The sequence below is a fragment of the Stegodyphus dumicola genome, chromosome 8 (genome assembly GCF_044657685.1).
Source record: "Stegodyphus dumicola isolate Sdum_Otavi_A_Nest chromosome 8, ASM4465768v1".
In the NCBI taxonomy this organism is placed as follows: domain Eukaryota; kingdom Metazoa; phylum Arthropoda; class Arachnida; order Araneae; family Eresidae; genus Stegodyphus; species Stegodyphus dumicola.
This window is the reverse complement of record NC_140775.1, coordinates 134,107,974-134,121,577: the sequence shown is the minus strand read 5'-3', so window position 1 is coordinate 134,121,577 and position 13,604 is coordinate 134,107,974. Positions and strand designations below refer to the sequence as shown.

The 13,604-nt window shown below is 30.2% G+C and overlaps 1 protein-coding gene across 3 annotated transcripts in view; it reads left to right on the top strand.

The window, feature by feature from the left end:
• LOC118205229 (heat shock 70 kDa protein 14-like) overlaps window positions 1-13,604 on the top strand; it is a 66,472-nt gene that overhangs the window by 34,721 nt on the left and 18,147 nt on the right. For all 3 annotated transcript variants that reach the window (XM_085822454.1, XM_085822455.1, XM_085822456.1), the window contains exons 7-9: window positions 3,678-3,839; window positions 3,986-4,141; window positions 9,869-9,971. In XM_085822454.1, the coding sequence (XP_085678580.1) occupies window positions 3,678-3,839; window positions 3,986-4,141; window positions 9,869-9,971 (421 nt within the window). The remainder of the gene's footprint in view (window positions 1-3,677; window positions 3,840-3,985; window positions 4,142-9,868; window positions 9,972-13,604) is intronic.

Below are 13,604 nucleotides of genomic sequence, written 5' to 3'. Positions count from 1 at the left end.
GGAGCTTTATTTGCTCACAACAATACATAATTTAGTTGTACACAATCTCATATGATTAAACATTGTTAAATTATCCATACAAAGAAATCCTTATCACTGTCTATTGAAATACGAGAATAGTATAAACAAAAATGAACAGGCGGTGCACCAGGAAGCAGGGTTGTAAACTGGAAGAAATGAACAATAATACACTTGTAGTGGTACTAAAGAGAATAAATTCACTAATAACAGTGTGATATATTTAAAAATAAATGGTATATTTTTCTTGCAATAAAATGCAAAGTAATTAAATAATTTTCCCTAAAAAATCTGGTGAAAAGTGTGGTAAAATTCTTATTGACTTACATGTTACACTGTTAATAATGTGAATTCAGTTTTTTAATAATCTATTTAATTTTGTTTTCTGTATCTGAATAAGTATGTTAATTTTCAATTTTTATCATGTCAGGAACAGAATTCAGTTTTAAAATCCACCCAAGCTTGTAGACAGGAAAGCAGATGTCATAGCAAGTGCAAAAACAAACATCTGTATATGTATATAAATCTATTACCAAAGAAAGTTATTGTTGGCAATAAATGAAGCTAAATGTGCATATAATGAAAATATGTAAATTGGTTAGTAATACAGCAATGTGACCTATAAATAAAATATAATACAGGCAGCCTTGACTTTTGCATTTAATTGGTCCCTGAAACTGGGTGCAAATGTTGAATGTCCAGTGTAGAAAAAAAGGTTTAGGAAAATATAAATTTAAAAAAAAATTAAAAACTGTTTAAAAATTATTTTTCAAATATTTATTTATCAATAATGTTATTTTTATAACAGTTTGTAAAATTAAGTAAATGAGATGTGTCTGAGCATTTTCAGGTGTTTTCTTTATGAATTTGTCAAGGGTTGACTGAATACACTATTTTTTTATTTTCATCCTTTCTTTACTTCTACAACATGCTGTATCTTTCTCAATCGTCCTCCGTCCTTGAGGTATACATTCTCCGTTGGGGTTGCATACTTGCATGATAGTCAAATATTCATCAAAATGCATGAAGGCTTCACTCATATTTTTTATTTTTAAAGTGTTGATGATTTATCAGCTTCTTCCTCTTTCTGTGTATGTTTAATTTAACTCTTGTTGCTCAATTAAGATTTCATTTGATAGAGGCACTAAGTGAAATTCAGTGAACTCATTAAAATCTTCGTTGTTGACGCTCAAGTTTAGTTCATTCATTAGGCTATTTCATCTGTAATAATTTCCAAAGTTTCTTCAGAATTTATACCACCTTCCTTGAGAGCTGCCTTTATGGACTGATTTATTTTTATCCTCATGTAATATAGCTATCACTGTTTGATCCATCGTCTGTATGAGGCTTGTAGCATTGGGAGGAAGAAACACATTCATTTCCAGGTATAAATTCTGTAAAGATTTTGTGTGTCCTGGAGCATGGTTTAAGATTAATAATGTTTTAAACTGTAAATTTTTATCTTTACAATATTCCTTAACTACTGTCATGAAATGAAAAAGTAAACTAATCTTTAAATATTAATTCAGTTACCCAGGCTTTTTATTTGATTTCCTAATGACTGGAAGAAATTCTTTATCTTTCCCTTTCAGTGTTTTGGGATTTTCTGCTTGGTAAATTAACATTTGCTTCAGTTTTAAATCATAATTTTTGCAATAATAGCAAAAATGTTTTAAAAACTGAATTTTTAAAAATGTGTGAAATAGCAAATTGTGCAAAAGTAGAATGTATTAAAGTTGGGCCGCCTGCATTGTTAAATAAGTAAAAAAAGTCAATTTTTGCCAACTGATATTCTCTACCTTGGAAGAAATTAGCTAAACCTATTGAAAATACACCGTCTCAAATTCCACTTTAACTACAATACATAAAAACTTGCATAAAAGAAAAGGAAGAAATTACAAAAATGAATGTGTTATTTTTGAAATTTCACATGAACTATGAAATGTAAATCTGATAAACGTTCAATATTTTACTTCAAATCTGACAGTCAAAGAAAAAAGTGGGCTTTATTTCATCTATACATTCAGCGGAAATGAAAGAGAGTCACAATATTGACAGAACGACACGCCAAAAAATAACTAAACCAAATGCATTGATTGATTATAACAATTTATGAAAGGTGTAGACCGTGCAGATCAGTATTTGTCTTACTATTCAATACTACGAAAGGCGATTAAATGGACAAAACGAATAACAATATACATGATAAATTGTGCATTGTTCAATTCCTTCATTGTCTATAATTCAACAAAAGGCAAAAGTAAAATATAGGAAATTTTTATATGAAGTAGCTTTGCATTGGGTTACTGATTCGGTATGAACCGAAGATAACAATCAAGAGCCAGGATTATCCACTTTCAGGAAAAGGGTGCCTAAACAAGATCAACCAGGAAGATTGTTGATGGATATGAAAAAACACATTCTAGAAAAAATTGTTGGAACTGGAAAGAAAAAATTTGCGCAAAGAACAATGTCTCATGTGTGCATCTCAAAAAGTGCGAAGTCAAACTTGTTTTATGTGGAAATTTGGTGACATACCTCTTCATAGGGATAAATGTTTTGACCGCTATCACACTATAAAACATTATTAGTGTTCATTATTTATTAAGTTATTTGTTTATTGAAAAATTTTGATAATAAATAATATTGACGAAAATTATAATTTTTTTTTTGTACTTTCAACTGTATATTCTTTATTATTTATACAAAAAGTGCCTATCTTTCATAATAACAATGAAGAATACATTGAATAACAATGAAGAATACAATGAAGAATACATAAGTTGAGAAATGAGTTTCGTAAAAATATTCAAAGTAGTTTTCAATTTATAGTGATTTTACGTAACGACAAAATTCGTGAGGACGCCCATTCCTGTCATAACGCACCGACACAAAGAGCTCAACATTAATGTGTTAAATTCATAAAAATTACATTAAAATAATCTTGCTAGTAGCTATACCATTTTTTTAAACATAAAATATTTTGATGCAGCTCTTTATTTCTTTGAAATATTTGCCTTATTTATGCCTTTTTCTTCCATTAAATTTGTCTTATTTCTTGTACTGCCTTTAATTTGAGCACTTTTGCATTAAAGGCATGCTACTCTGCAGATTTTTTTATTTGGCGTATTTCTTTGTTGCCAGGTTTTGCTAGTTTAGTTTGTCTAATGTCCTGATGATAACTGTCTTCATAACCATCACAAGCACAACCACGTTTTTCATCTAAGCATGATTTTTGTTCCTTTGATTTTTTTTTTTTTCAATAATTTTGCACTTAAGAATTTGCCAAGAAACAAAAACAAAAAAAAAAAAAAAAAAAAAAAAAAAAAATGCCCACTAATTTTCAAAATCCTGTAATCTACACAGCCCTTTGCTGAAAGGTGTCTGGGTATCAGGATATTATTGTATTAATTTCATTGTAGCTTTTCAATATGTCTTTAGGCTTGCTTATAATTTTGGCAAAAAGTTATTGTATTTCTGAAAAGGTGTTTAATTTGAACATTTTAATGAAATAAAATGGATTTGTTTTGCTTATGTTTTTATATTATTTTTTTAATTGATCAAATGTAATCTGTAACAAATTCTTTTTAAAAGATTAAACTTGTTAAATCTTTTGTAGATCATTTTACTTTGTAACAATTGTATATTTTGAATTTCAGTAAATGTTTAGTATTTCGCATGGGTGGAACATCCTTAGATGTAACAGTTCTTCAAGTTTCAAATGGCATGTACACTGTCCTCTCAACAGTGCAAAAAAAGAATTTTGGAGGTCATCATATAACTGATGCTATTGTCAATTTCTGCTCTAGTGAATTTCAAAGGTAATTTTATTATTTCAGTATCCTTTATTTATTTTTTAACATGTGTACCTATCATAAATGCAACTTCAGTCATTGTAAATTTTCTCATCAGCGTTTTAATAAAATTTTATTATTTTGTTAAATAATTTAAAATGTGTATCTTTCAGGCAATATAAAGTAGATATAAAAGAAAATAAACGGTCTTTAATGAAATTACGTTCAGCTGCTGAACATTATAAACATGTTGTTCATAGTTCCATAAATGAGAGGTGCCAAGCGGAATCAGTATACGATGGAATAGACCTTAATATTAGTATAAGCAAGTAAGTGTAATTTTTTTCATTAAATGAAAAATAAAATAAATAGGTAGATTATAAACAATTTAAATATTCATGTTAATTTCTGCCTTAAAAAATTTTTAAGTGTTACACCAAAAAGTGTTATCAAAATATACATAAAAAAAAATAAATATTATAATTTTGTAAATTTTGGTAAAATATTGTAATTTGAATAAATTATAAAGATTTATTTAATAAATATATGTATCATATTAACAATAATAACTCACTTTATTCTGTTGCACATTTAAAGTATTTACTGACAGCCTTAGTTTGTTAAAATTAGTTCAGGCACTTTCTTTGTTACCAGTTTATTTGAAGGTGCATTTTAATCATCCACACACCCACTGAAGAAAAGGCTAGAGTGATGAGGCAAGCATCATATTCCCCAAAAATATTTATGTTGCACATGTATGTATGTGTGTAGCACATGTGTATTCGAGTATAGGTGGATGGGCACTTTTGAAATCTAATTTTAATTTATCTGATTAGTATTTCCTTTCGCATTGGTTACATTTCTTTTTGTCATAATGAATTGTTATAAGATTATGGAATGTGGTATTTTGCCCAACAAGAGAGAAAGCAAAAATTCACATTCTTTAAAGCTGTACTTCTTAAAAAACCAAAATTTATGGAAAGGCAGTGTTTAAAATTGCAAGCGTAGTGTTAAAATGTGAGTTGGAAAAGCAGTGTATCATTTACTACAGCTGTTTACTTTTATTGTTTGGCAAAGGAATATATATAAGTGAAATTGGACACAGTTATTGACATGGTGGTAGAAGTAATATTAGTGCATTATGAGGAAAGCTTTTGGCTATGAGTCTGAACTAAATAGGATTATTAACCACTCCACAGAATATATCTATTGACTGCCAATTCCTACATATAGAGGTGGACTGGTAGTTTAAACCAAATTTGTAAATCTTAATTTAAAAGATTTTGCACAGCCTTTAAACATTGCATAGAGTTGAAGCTGTGTAAAGTTATACAAATATACATTATACATGGCTGTACAAATATACACTATATTAAGTTATACATTATATGCATGTGAACATGATTATGCAAATTACATTGTTATATAAGTACACTGTGCTCACTAAAAAAAGGGGGGTGGGACAGTTCTATATCTCTCGTTCTACTTGACGTATTGACAAAATTTAATTTGCATTTTAATTTTTCATGTCTCAAAAGCACAGCTTAAAATATATATTAGATGTATATGTAGCATTATTGTAACTTATTAGACACAAAATCGGATGTTTTCTGAAATGACATACCAATATTTTTCCATATTTCGATTCTACTACTCAAATTATGCTCAAATCTTTAATTTTGTAAAATTTGGTGAAAAACTTATGGAGAAATTTAAAAATTTATCTTCCATAATTTTTCATTTTGCGCCAAGAATATTCACTTGGCAAAATTCTTAATTTATAGTAACTTATTTTCCTTTCTCACTTTTTTTGTTGTGCGCAAGTGGGAAAAAAGGCACACTGTTTCTTTTTTTCAAGTAATTTTAACAAAGTTTTTAATCTTTCTTAGGTATGCATTAAACACATCTACTTTAAGGTGATGGTAAAAACTTTACAGATTATAATTCAAAATATTTTTTTTGAAAAGTATATAAAATTACTAAAAAATACAAATTTTAAAAACATATCAGAAAATAGCTGCAAATTTCATTTGCATTGAACCTAAATTTCAAACTGTAAAAGGAGGAATGAAGTAAGCTTAATTTAAAAAAGTTTAAGCGTAAATTTTTTAAAAACTATCGGTGTGATTTTTACAAAACTTGACAGTTTGTCACAATTTTAGTCATAGGATTGAAATATGGAAAAAAACTACTTGCCATTTCAGAAAAAGTCCAATTTTTATGTCAGAATACCTATGTTATAATAATGCTGTATATAAATCTAATATATATATGCACTTTTGAGACATAAAAAGTGAAAGCTATATTTTTGTCATTCAACCTCATAGAATGGAAGATTTGGATCTGCTCCCTCCTTTTTTTGTGCAAGGTATACATAGTTATACAAAACTGTAAAAGAACTTAATTGCTAATTAATGTGCAATTTTCTATTCTCAAATAATTTGCTGTATGACATGAGTTTAAGCACTAAATGCACTTTTTTACATTTATATATGTTAAACAAGCATGCACTATTTCTATTGAAAATACTTGAATATACTTATGCAGTAGCTTTTTACATGAATTCAAGAATGAATACAAGATTTCACAGATTAATTTATATTAAAAAATGCACACTGAGTTTATATTATGAGAATACAATAATGCAATGCAATAGAACTAATAATATCCAATAAGATTAACATTAACAGTATATTGTATCCATGAATGACACAGTTTACAATATGTATGCATTAATGCACTAGATTATGCAGCATAAGAGTATACTTGAAGTTACAATAAAAGTTTACACACACAAAAAAAAAGCAACCTTTGTTGTTCTTAGTATGGAATATGTCCTGAATTTGTGGGTTAGCAAGACCATAATAAAATAATGCTTCATTTATACAGATAAGATTAATAATATTAAGAAATCTGAGTAACAAAATTTGCAGAATGAGAATATACTAATTTTGTGGCTTATGTAATACAAAATTATACAAATAAAATTAATTTGAAGCATATAATGCTGCTACCAAAATACAGTTAATAATATAAAAATATACGAGAGACACAGTTTATTATATGTTGCTTTGTGTTACAATAATATAATTGCAAAGTTTCTTGTAGCTATTGATAATTGTTTATAATATAAAAGTTGCTAAGACTGTGTATATTATTGAAAATACAGAAGTATACTAATACAATTTCTGGCAATGCAAAAGAATTAAAACATTTGCATGTGAATTCAATTTTCAGTTCCAGGCGTTTATGCTTTATGTAAAAAAATGCACTATACAGTCTGTGGAATAATATTAAGATAATAACAATGTCCAAACATGTTGAAAATTATACTTATTTGTTTTCAATCATACTGAAACACTTTTCACCGACTTCATCATTAATAAATTGTCTAAAGTGCATTAATTAAATACTGTTGAATTGTCGTGAGTTCAAATTATTTCAAATCATATAACAGGGTAATTACCTCAGAAATGTATGTCTCTTCTATCGAAATAGAAGAATGTTAAAAAAAGGTGACATTGGAAGTAGGTGCATGAATACTTACTTAAACAAATAGTTCCTTCTAAAATCAGCAGCGAGTTTATGAATTTGCAGTTGGGGCATCGATAATTAGAGAGTACAAATTTGAATAATGACATTTCTCCAGCATACTGTAACAAATAGATGAGTCTTCATTTAATTAATAAAAAATAATCATATTTTCAGCATGACTTAGTACTTAAAAAGGCTAAATTAATGTTAAAAATTATAATTGTGTAAAATGAGCGATATAATCATGAGTTATTTTACTCGAGTCATTGCACCGTTTTAATTTTTATTAATCAAAAGTTTAAATTCATTGAATGAGGAAATCATATATGAGTTTATCTGACATTTTTAAGCATAAAAGACAAAATGCAAATAGAATAAAATAATGTAAGGGATAGTAATGTATCAGAGCAAGGACTAATGTGTAGCTTAAATTATTTACAAATTATGCCTTCTGTTATACTCTACTCTTCAAAGGATTCATTTTAACTCATTGTGGATGGCGTAGTTCCTATCTCATTTACAAAAGGTTGAGTTAGACTAGAAGCTGATTTCTGATGTTAACTGGGTGTAGATGTTTTCAGACTAAAGTTTTCCTTTTGTGATTATATTATTCATAGTTTATAAACATTTTTGTCCATGAATATTAAATTTACTATATGTGGCTTCATCTAAAGGTTAGAGTCTCACAAGTGTAATGCTACATGTTATTGGCTCGGGAGCCTCTGAGCATAATATTGGAAAGAAGATGAATATTGAATACACAGTCAGGGGAGATAGATGGGAAACTGTGAAAAAACAAACTGTAACTATCAAGATGATTTTAATTTAATCAAGATGATTGGTTTGCTTAAATGCAGGATGCAGCAGCAGACACAATGGTTGGCTCACAATCATAGTCTATCTTGTGTTAGTCAGTCACATGAATTTGGCAAAAATGCCATGCTGTTCTTTTTCATTCTATTACACATATGAATTACTTGGGTTAGTACACAATTAAATAATGTGTTTTTAAAGTCTTCAGATTAGAGAACTAGGTCAATCAAAGCATGCCAAAACTGAATTCTGTTGAAATTTGGTAGTTTCAGAAAAGCAGCAATTTCTGCTTTCAGTAGCTCAGGAAGAAATTGTGAACAATAGATATGTTGGAGAATGTGCATGCAGAGGCTATTTGGAGATATTTAAGGAAACAGTACATAGCATGACAAATAGATTGCTAGCTTCTGCAAAGAAGTCCTTCAGAAACTAGCGCAAGAAATAGGAATGTGTTTGAAACCACATATCAGAGTTGCCAAAATTGATAAATTCATGCATATCTCTTTGTACCATGCAAGAATTTAAACCTAGCAGTAAAGTAAAGAAAATCATGTACTGTTGCTGGTGTTATAATTTTATTGTTATAAATTCTAGCATCCTAGGTAAAATATGGTTTGCTGATGAAGCATGGTTCTACCCCAATAGATGCACTAAACAGTTGTTTTGGGTGCATATTCACATGTATTTCATGGACTTCATGCAGAATCTGGGAATTGGTGTGCTGTTTCCTAAAGCTGCATATCCATAAAGATGGATCTTGCATAGGCCCCTCTTCTTCCACACAGTGGTGAATACCAACTTGCACAAAACTTTGTTTCTTTTATTGAGCAAGTAGAAGATGTGTAACTTACGTTTGGCTGTTTCCAAAAAGATAGGACAATGTATCACACTTTCTGAGAAAAATGTGGCTAAGTTATTTATTTATGTCTTGTTTATGCCATCTTAAAAGTTCTGGCCATCAGTATTACCTGATGTGTCACCTCATAATTTCTTATGTGGGTCATATTCCTGATTTCTTCTTTTGGATATATATGCTAGAGCAAACCATGGGCTTTCATGACACTGGAAGAAAATATTTGCTGCAGAGTTAAGTTTATGACTGCTGAAAAGTTGGTGCAAAGGTTTGATAGCATGAATACAGTGTTTAAGCATGTCAGCATGTGACTACTTTTACAGAGACTACTTTTATACCTTATGTAAAAATTAGTCGACTCAGACAGGTGAGTTAACTCATAATTTTAGTACCATATATTAATGTTTTACATTACAAATTGAGTGGAAAAAATGGTATACGCTGAAATTAGTTATTAATGAGATAGTTACTGTCTCAACTTTTCCTTGCAGCAAGAGATGCATAGTAATTTTAATAAGTGGTAAAATATAACCTATTTTTGGAATATTTTTAATACAAAAGAAACCATTATGCATTTCAATATTGATGATACAGGTATTTCTTTTTTCAGATATTAAAAAAAAAAAAAAAAAAAAAAAAATTCCTGATGACTCGTACCTTAAAACAAATTTTATCTCTTTTTTTTTTTTTTTTTTAATAAAAATTGTTGAATATTCATTCTTAAGCATAGTGCCTAAATATGAATATACTTGGTAGTCTTAAAACATTATGCAGTACTTTGAGCAGCTTAATTAATTAATTATGTGTTAAATGCTGTGCCTGATTTCTTCTTTTTGCTGTTGTTTTTTGTATTTAGAGCCAGATTTGACTCACTTATCCATAACACATTGCAACAGTGCTTAGATCCTATAAATGAAGCTTTAAATTGTGCTTCCCTTTCTGTTGCTAATATTAACAAGGTATGTGTTTGAGTATCTGTAAGAATCTATGTATCTAAATATATATATGTATATAAAGAGAGAGAGCTGTCTATGTAACTTCTATTACATTCTAATTATTATGCTTTTTATTTTACATAATTAATTATGCATTATGTTTTTGTTGACATTACTTCTTTGTTTTAACTACATTATGGTTCATAGTATTAATACTTTTATTAGTCATATATATTAGTAAAATACGAGGGCCATCCAGGAAGTAGATTACGTTTCCGTCTGTGTCCGCTAGGGGCGGGGCTAGCGCGGCCATCTTGGGGTCAGAGCGTTGCGCAGCTCAGTCTGCATCTAGCCGTGCTAGTGAGAGGTTCGTGCTGTGCTCCGTTCAGATACTGTGACGGTTTGAAATGTCTGCGTTAATTGAAAATCCCGCGAGCTGCGAGGTGCGCTCAGTAATAAGGTTTCTGACTGCAAAAAACTGTAAACCGATAGAAATCTATCGGCAGCTTCGTGAAGTGTATGGGGTCAACATTATCACTGAAGGTGGAGTGCGTCAGTGGGTCATAAGATTTCAAAATGGCCGAACCAATGTTCACGACGAAGATCGAAGTGGGAGACCCAGCATAGTGACCGCCGAACTTCTCGAAAAAGTCGATGCTAAAGTCCGTGAAAATCGAAATTTCACAATAACGGAACTTTCTTTGAGTTTTCCACAAATTTCGCGAAGTTTGTTGCACGAAATCATCAGCGAAAAGCTTGGTTACCACAAGTTTTGTGCAAGATGGATTCCAAAAATCTTGACAGAGGACCACAAAAATCAGCGAATGGCTGCAGCGTTGAACTTTTTGGACGCTTACCATAAGGATGGTGACTCTTTACTCGATCGCATCGTTACTGGTGACGAAACATGGGTGAAACATGTGAACTGTGAAACGAAATTGCAATCAATGCAGTGGGGGCACACAAGTTCTCCCCAAAAACCCAAGAAATGCATGCAAACAATGTCGGCAAGGAAGATGATGGCGACTGTTTTTTGGGACAGAAAAGGTGTAATTTTGGTGGACTTCCTAGAAAGAGGCACTACAATAAACTCTCAAAGGTATTGCCAAACTCTCCAAAAACTCAGAAGAGCAATTCAAAACAAGCGCAGAGGAATGTTGAGCTCTAAGATCTTGTTGATTCACGACAACGCCCGGCCCCACACGGCAAATGTCACTCATAAAGTTCTTGAATCTTTTAAGTGGGAGTTGTTTCCTCATCCGCCGTACAGTCCCGAGACTTGCACCGAGCGACTTCCACCTATTCCCAGCAATGAAGAAGTGGCTGGCTATGCAGCGTTTTGATGACGACGCACAGCTGCAAGAAGAGGTAACGAAGTGGTTGAAGGCGCAGGCGGCCGAATTTTTCGACGAAGGAATTTCCAAGCTCGTACATCGCTACGATAAATGCCTTAATTTGTATGGTGACTATGTAGAAAAGTAGTATTTGAGTGTGGCTTTCATCTGTATATAATAAAATTTGTTTCCTATACTTTGTTTATTTTTTTATTCCAAAACGTAATCTACTTTCTGGATAGCCCTCGTATATATGACATAAAATATATTGAAATTTTATATATATTAATAAACTTTTATTAGTCATATTTATTAGTAAAATATAGTCTCTATTAATTCCATTTGGCTCTTTTACATAAATTTCTGATTCAAAATCATGAAATACTCAACTCTTTTCAACATTTTTTTTTCCCCTCCATTGGGTTTAAATAACATGGTGTTACTTCCTTTTCATTTTCTAATGCTTTAGTTTCAAAAGATTTAATTTTTACTTTCTCCAGTATTGAAAAAAGTGACATGATCAGCTAAACTTTCTTCATGTTTGAAAATTTTCTTTCAATTTCTATATCACACAATGCCAGTGTTACTTGTTTTGTTTTCACAGAGTTATTCTTGGCTTTGCACTTCATTGCTTGCTGTGGTGATATTGAGTAACTATTAGTTTTCCTGTTCATATTAAAGTATTGCTGCTGAATGAGATTATAGACCAAACTTTATTATTAGTAACTATTTTACAATTTAAATACCCAATATCTGAGACTCAAGAAACACTGTGAAAGTAAATGATTGCAGAAGACTGTGATGAGAATTATGGGTATCAACATTGCTATCTGTACCCCTGTGTGACTTAGAAATGTTATCATAATAATTAATTGAAATTTTAAGCATCATGCATCAGTATTTTAAAAAAGGGATATTATTAATGATTAAAAATTTTAGAAAGAGGATTAATTTGAGACTGTTATTAATTTATAAATTACTTTATAAATCAGATAGGCAGTCTGTCTTCATATTCCTGCATTATCCATGTTAATATTAATTTCTTAAAAATTGTGGGCGTGCATCTGTTCTCACAGGTGACATTCCAGTTTCTGTTGATACCATTACTATTAACAGTCTCACATACTCTCTTTCAATAAATGAGTGGCATAAATTGATTGTTTTTATACATTGGGGTGGGACTAACTAAAATTTTTATATATTGATTGGTATTTTGAGCATTTTAGTGATCATTAACTGAGCATAATTGTATTGTTATACCTCCTAATGATCATTCTAATTTTTTCTGATTCTGGAAACCAATATTTATATTAATTTTTCAAGTGTTATGTTTTTAGTATTGGGTTCTGTGAGATTTTGATGATAAATACAAATGAAGATTACAAAAACATAATAAAATTTCATTGAATCACATAAGCACCATTTTGTTTTATGATTGTTTGCCATTTCACAGACAGCTGGAAAATTTCCTTTTTGGGGAAAGCTATTAGGTTTATTCGTAAAGAGCTTATCAAGATAATATTTGACAACCTCCAGAGAATTGGACTCTGGACTGAAGAGATGAAAATCTGAAGTGGCAAGGTCTAGTGAACATGAGGAATAACATGAGGAACAAAACATCTCATCTTACTCAATAAATCTTTCTTTGACATTCATATATGAATATGGGGCTGAGAATTGCATCATTGAAGATAACTCTTTGACTGTTTGTAAAGTTTTGGGTGCTTTGCTTTGATTTCTGTTTTTAAACTGCCATTTGGGAACTGTATTTTTCTGAATTTGTCTCATTTGGTGGCACCAAGTCATAGTGTATAAGTCCTTTGCAGTTCCTTCATGCACAAAGCATTACATTTTTCAGATGCATATCTCCTCCTCTTGATGTTACTAAAGGAAGTTCTTTTGGCTCACTCCATGATCTTTTTCTTGTAACATTGTATAATATTCACTACCCATCTCCAATAACAAGCTGTTTTAAAGAAGCTTTTTATTTCACAAAATGTTACATCTATGTAGCATGAATGCACATGGCAATGATAGATTGTGCTGCAAGTTTAACACTAACTTCACTGCATTTTCAGTTTTACGTCTAACTATAGTGTGCAATCATTTTGACAATGAACTAGTTAATGAAAAAAGTATAGCGTTTTAAAATTTTTTTAATGAAATGTATTATAATGTAGTTCATTTAAATTTTTTGGGGTACAAATTTAGAAATATTTTTTTTTAATTTAATTAATTTTTTGTTTTAATGAATTAATGGAAACAATTTCTGTTTTGTTTCCAATTTAAATCATGAATATTATTCTCATACCCTGCAAAAAGT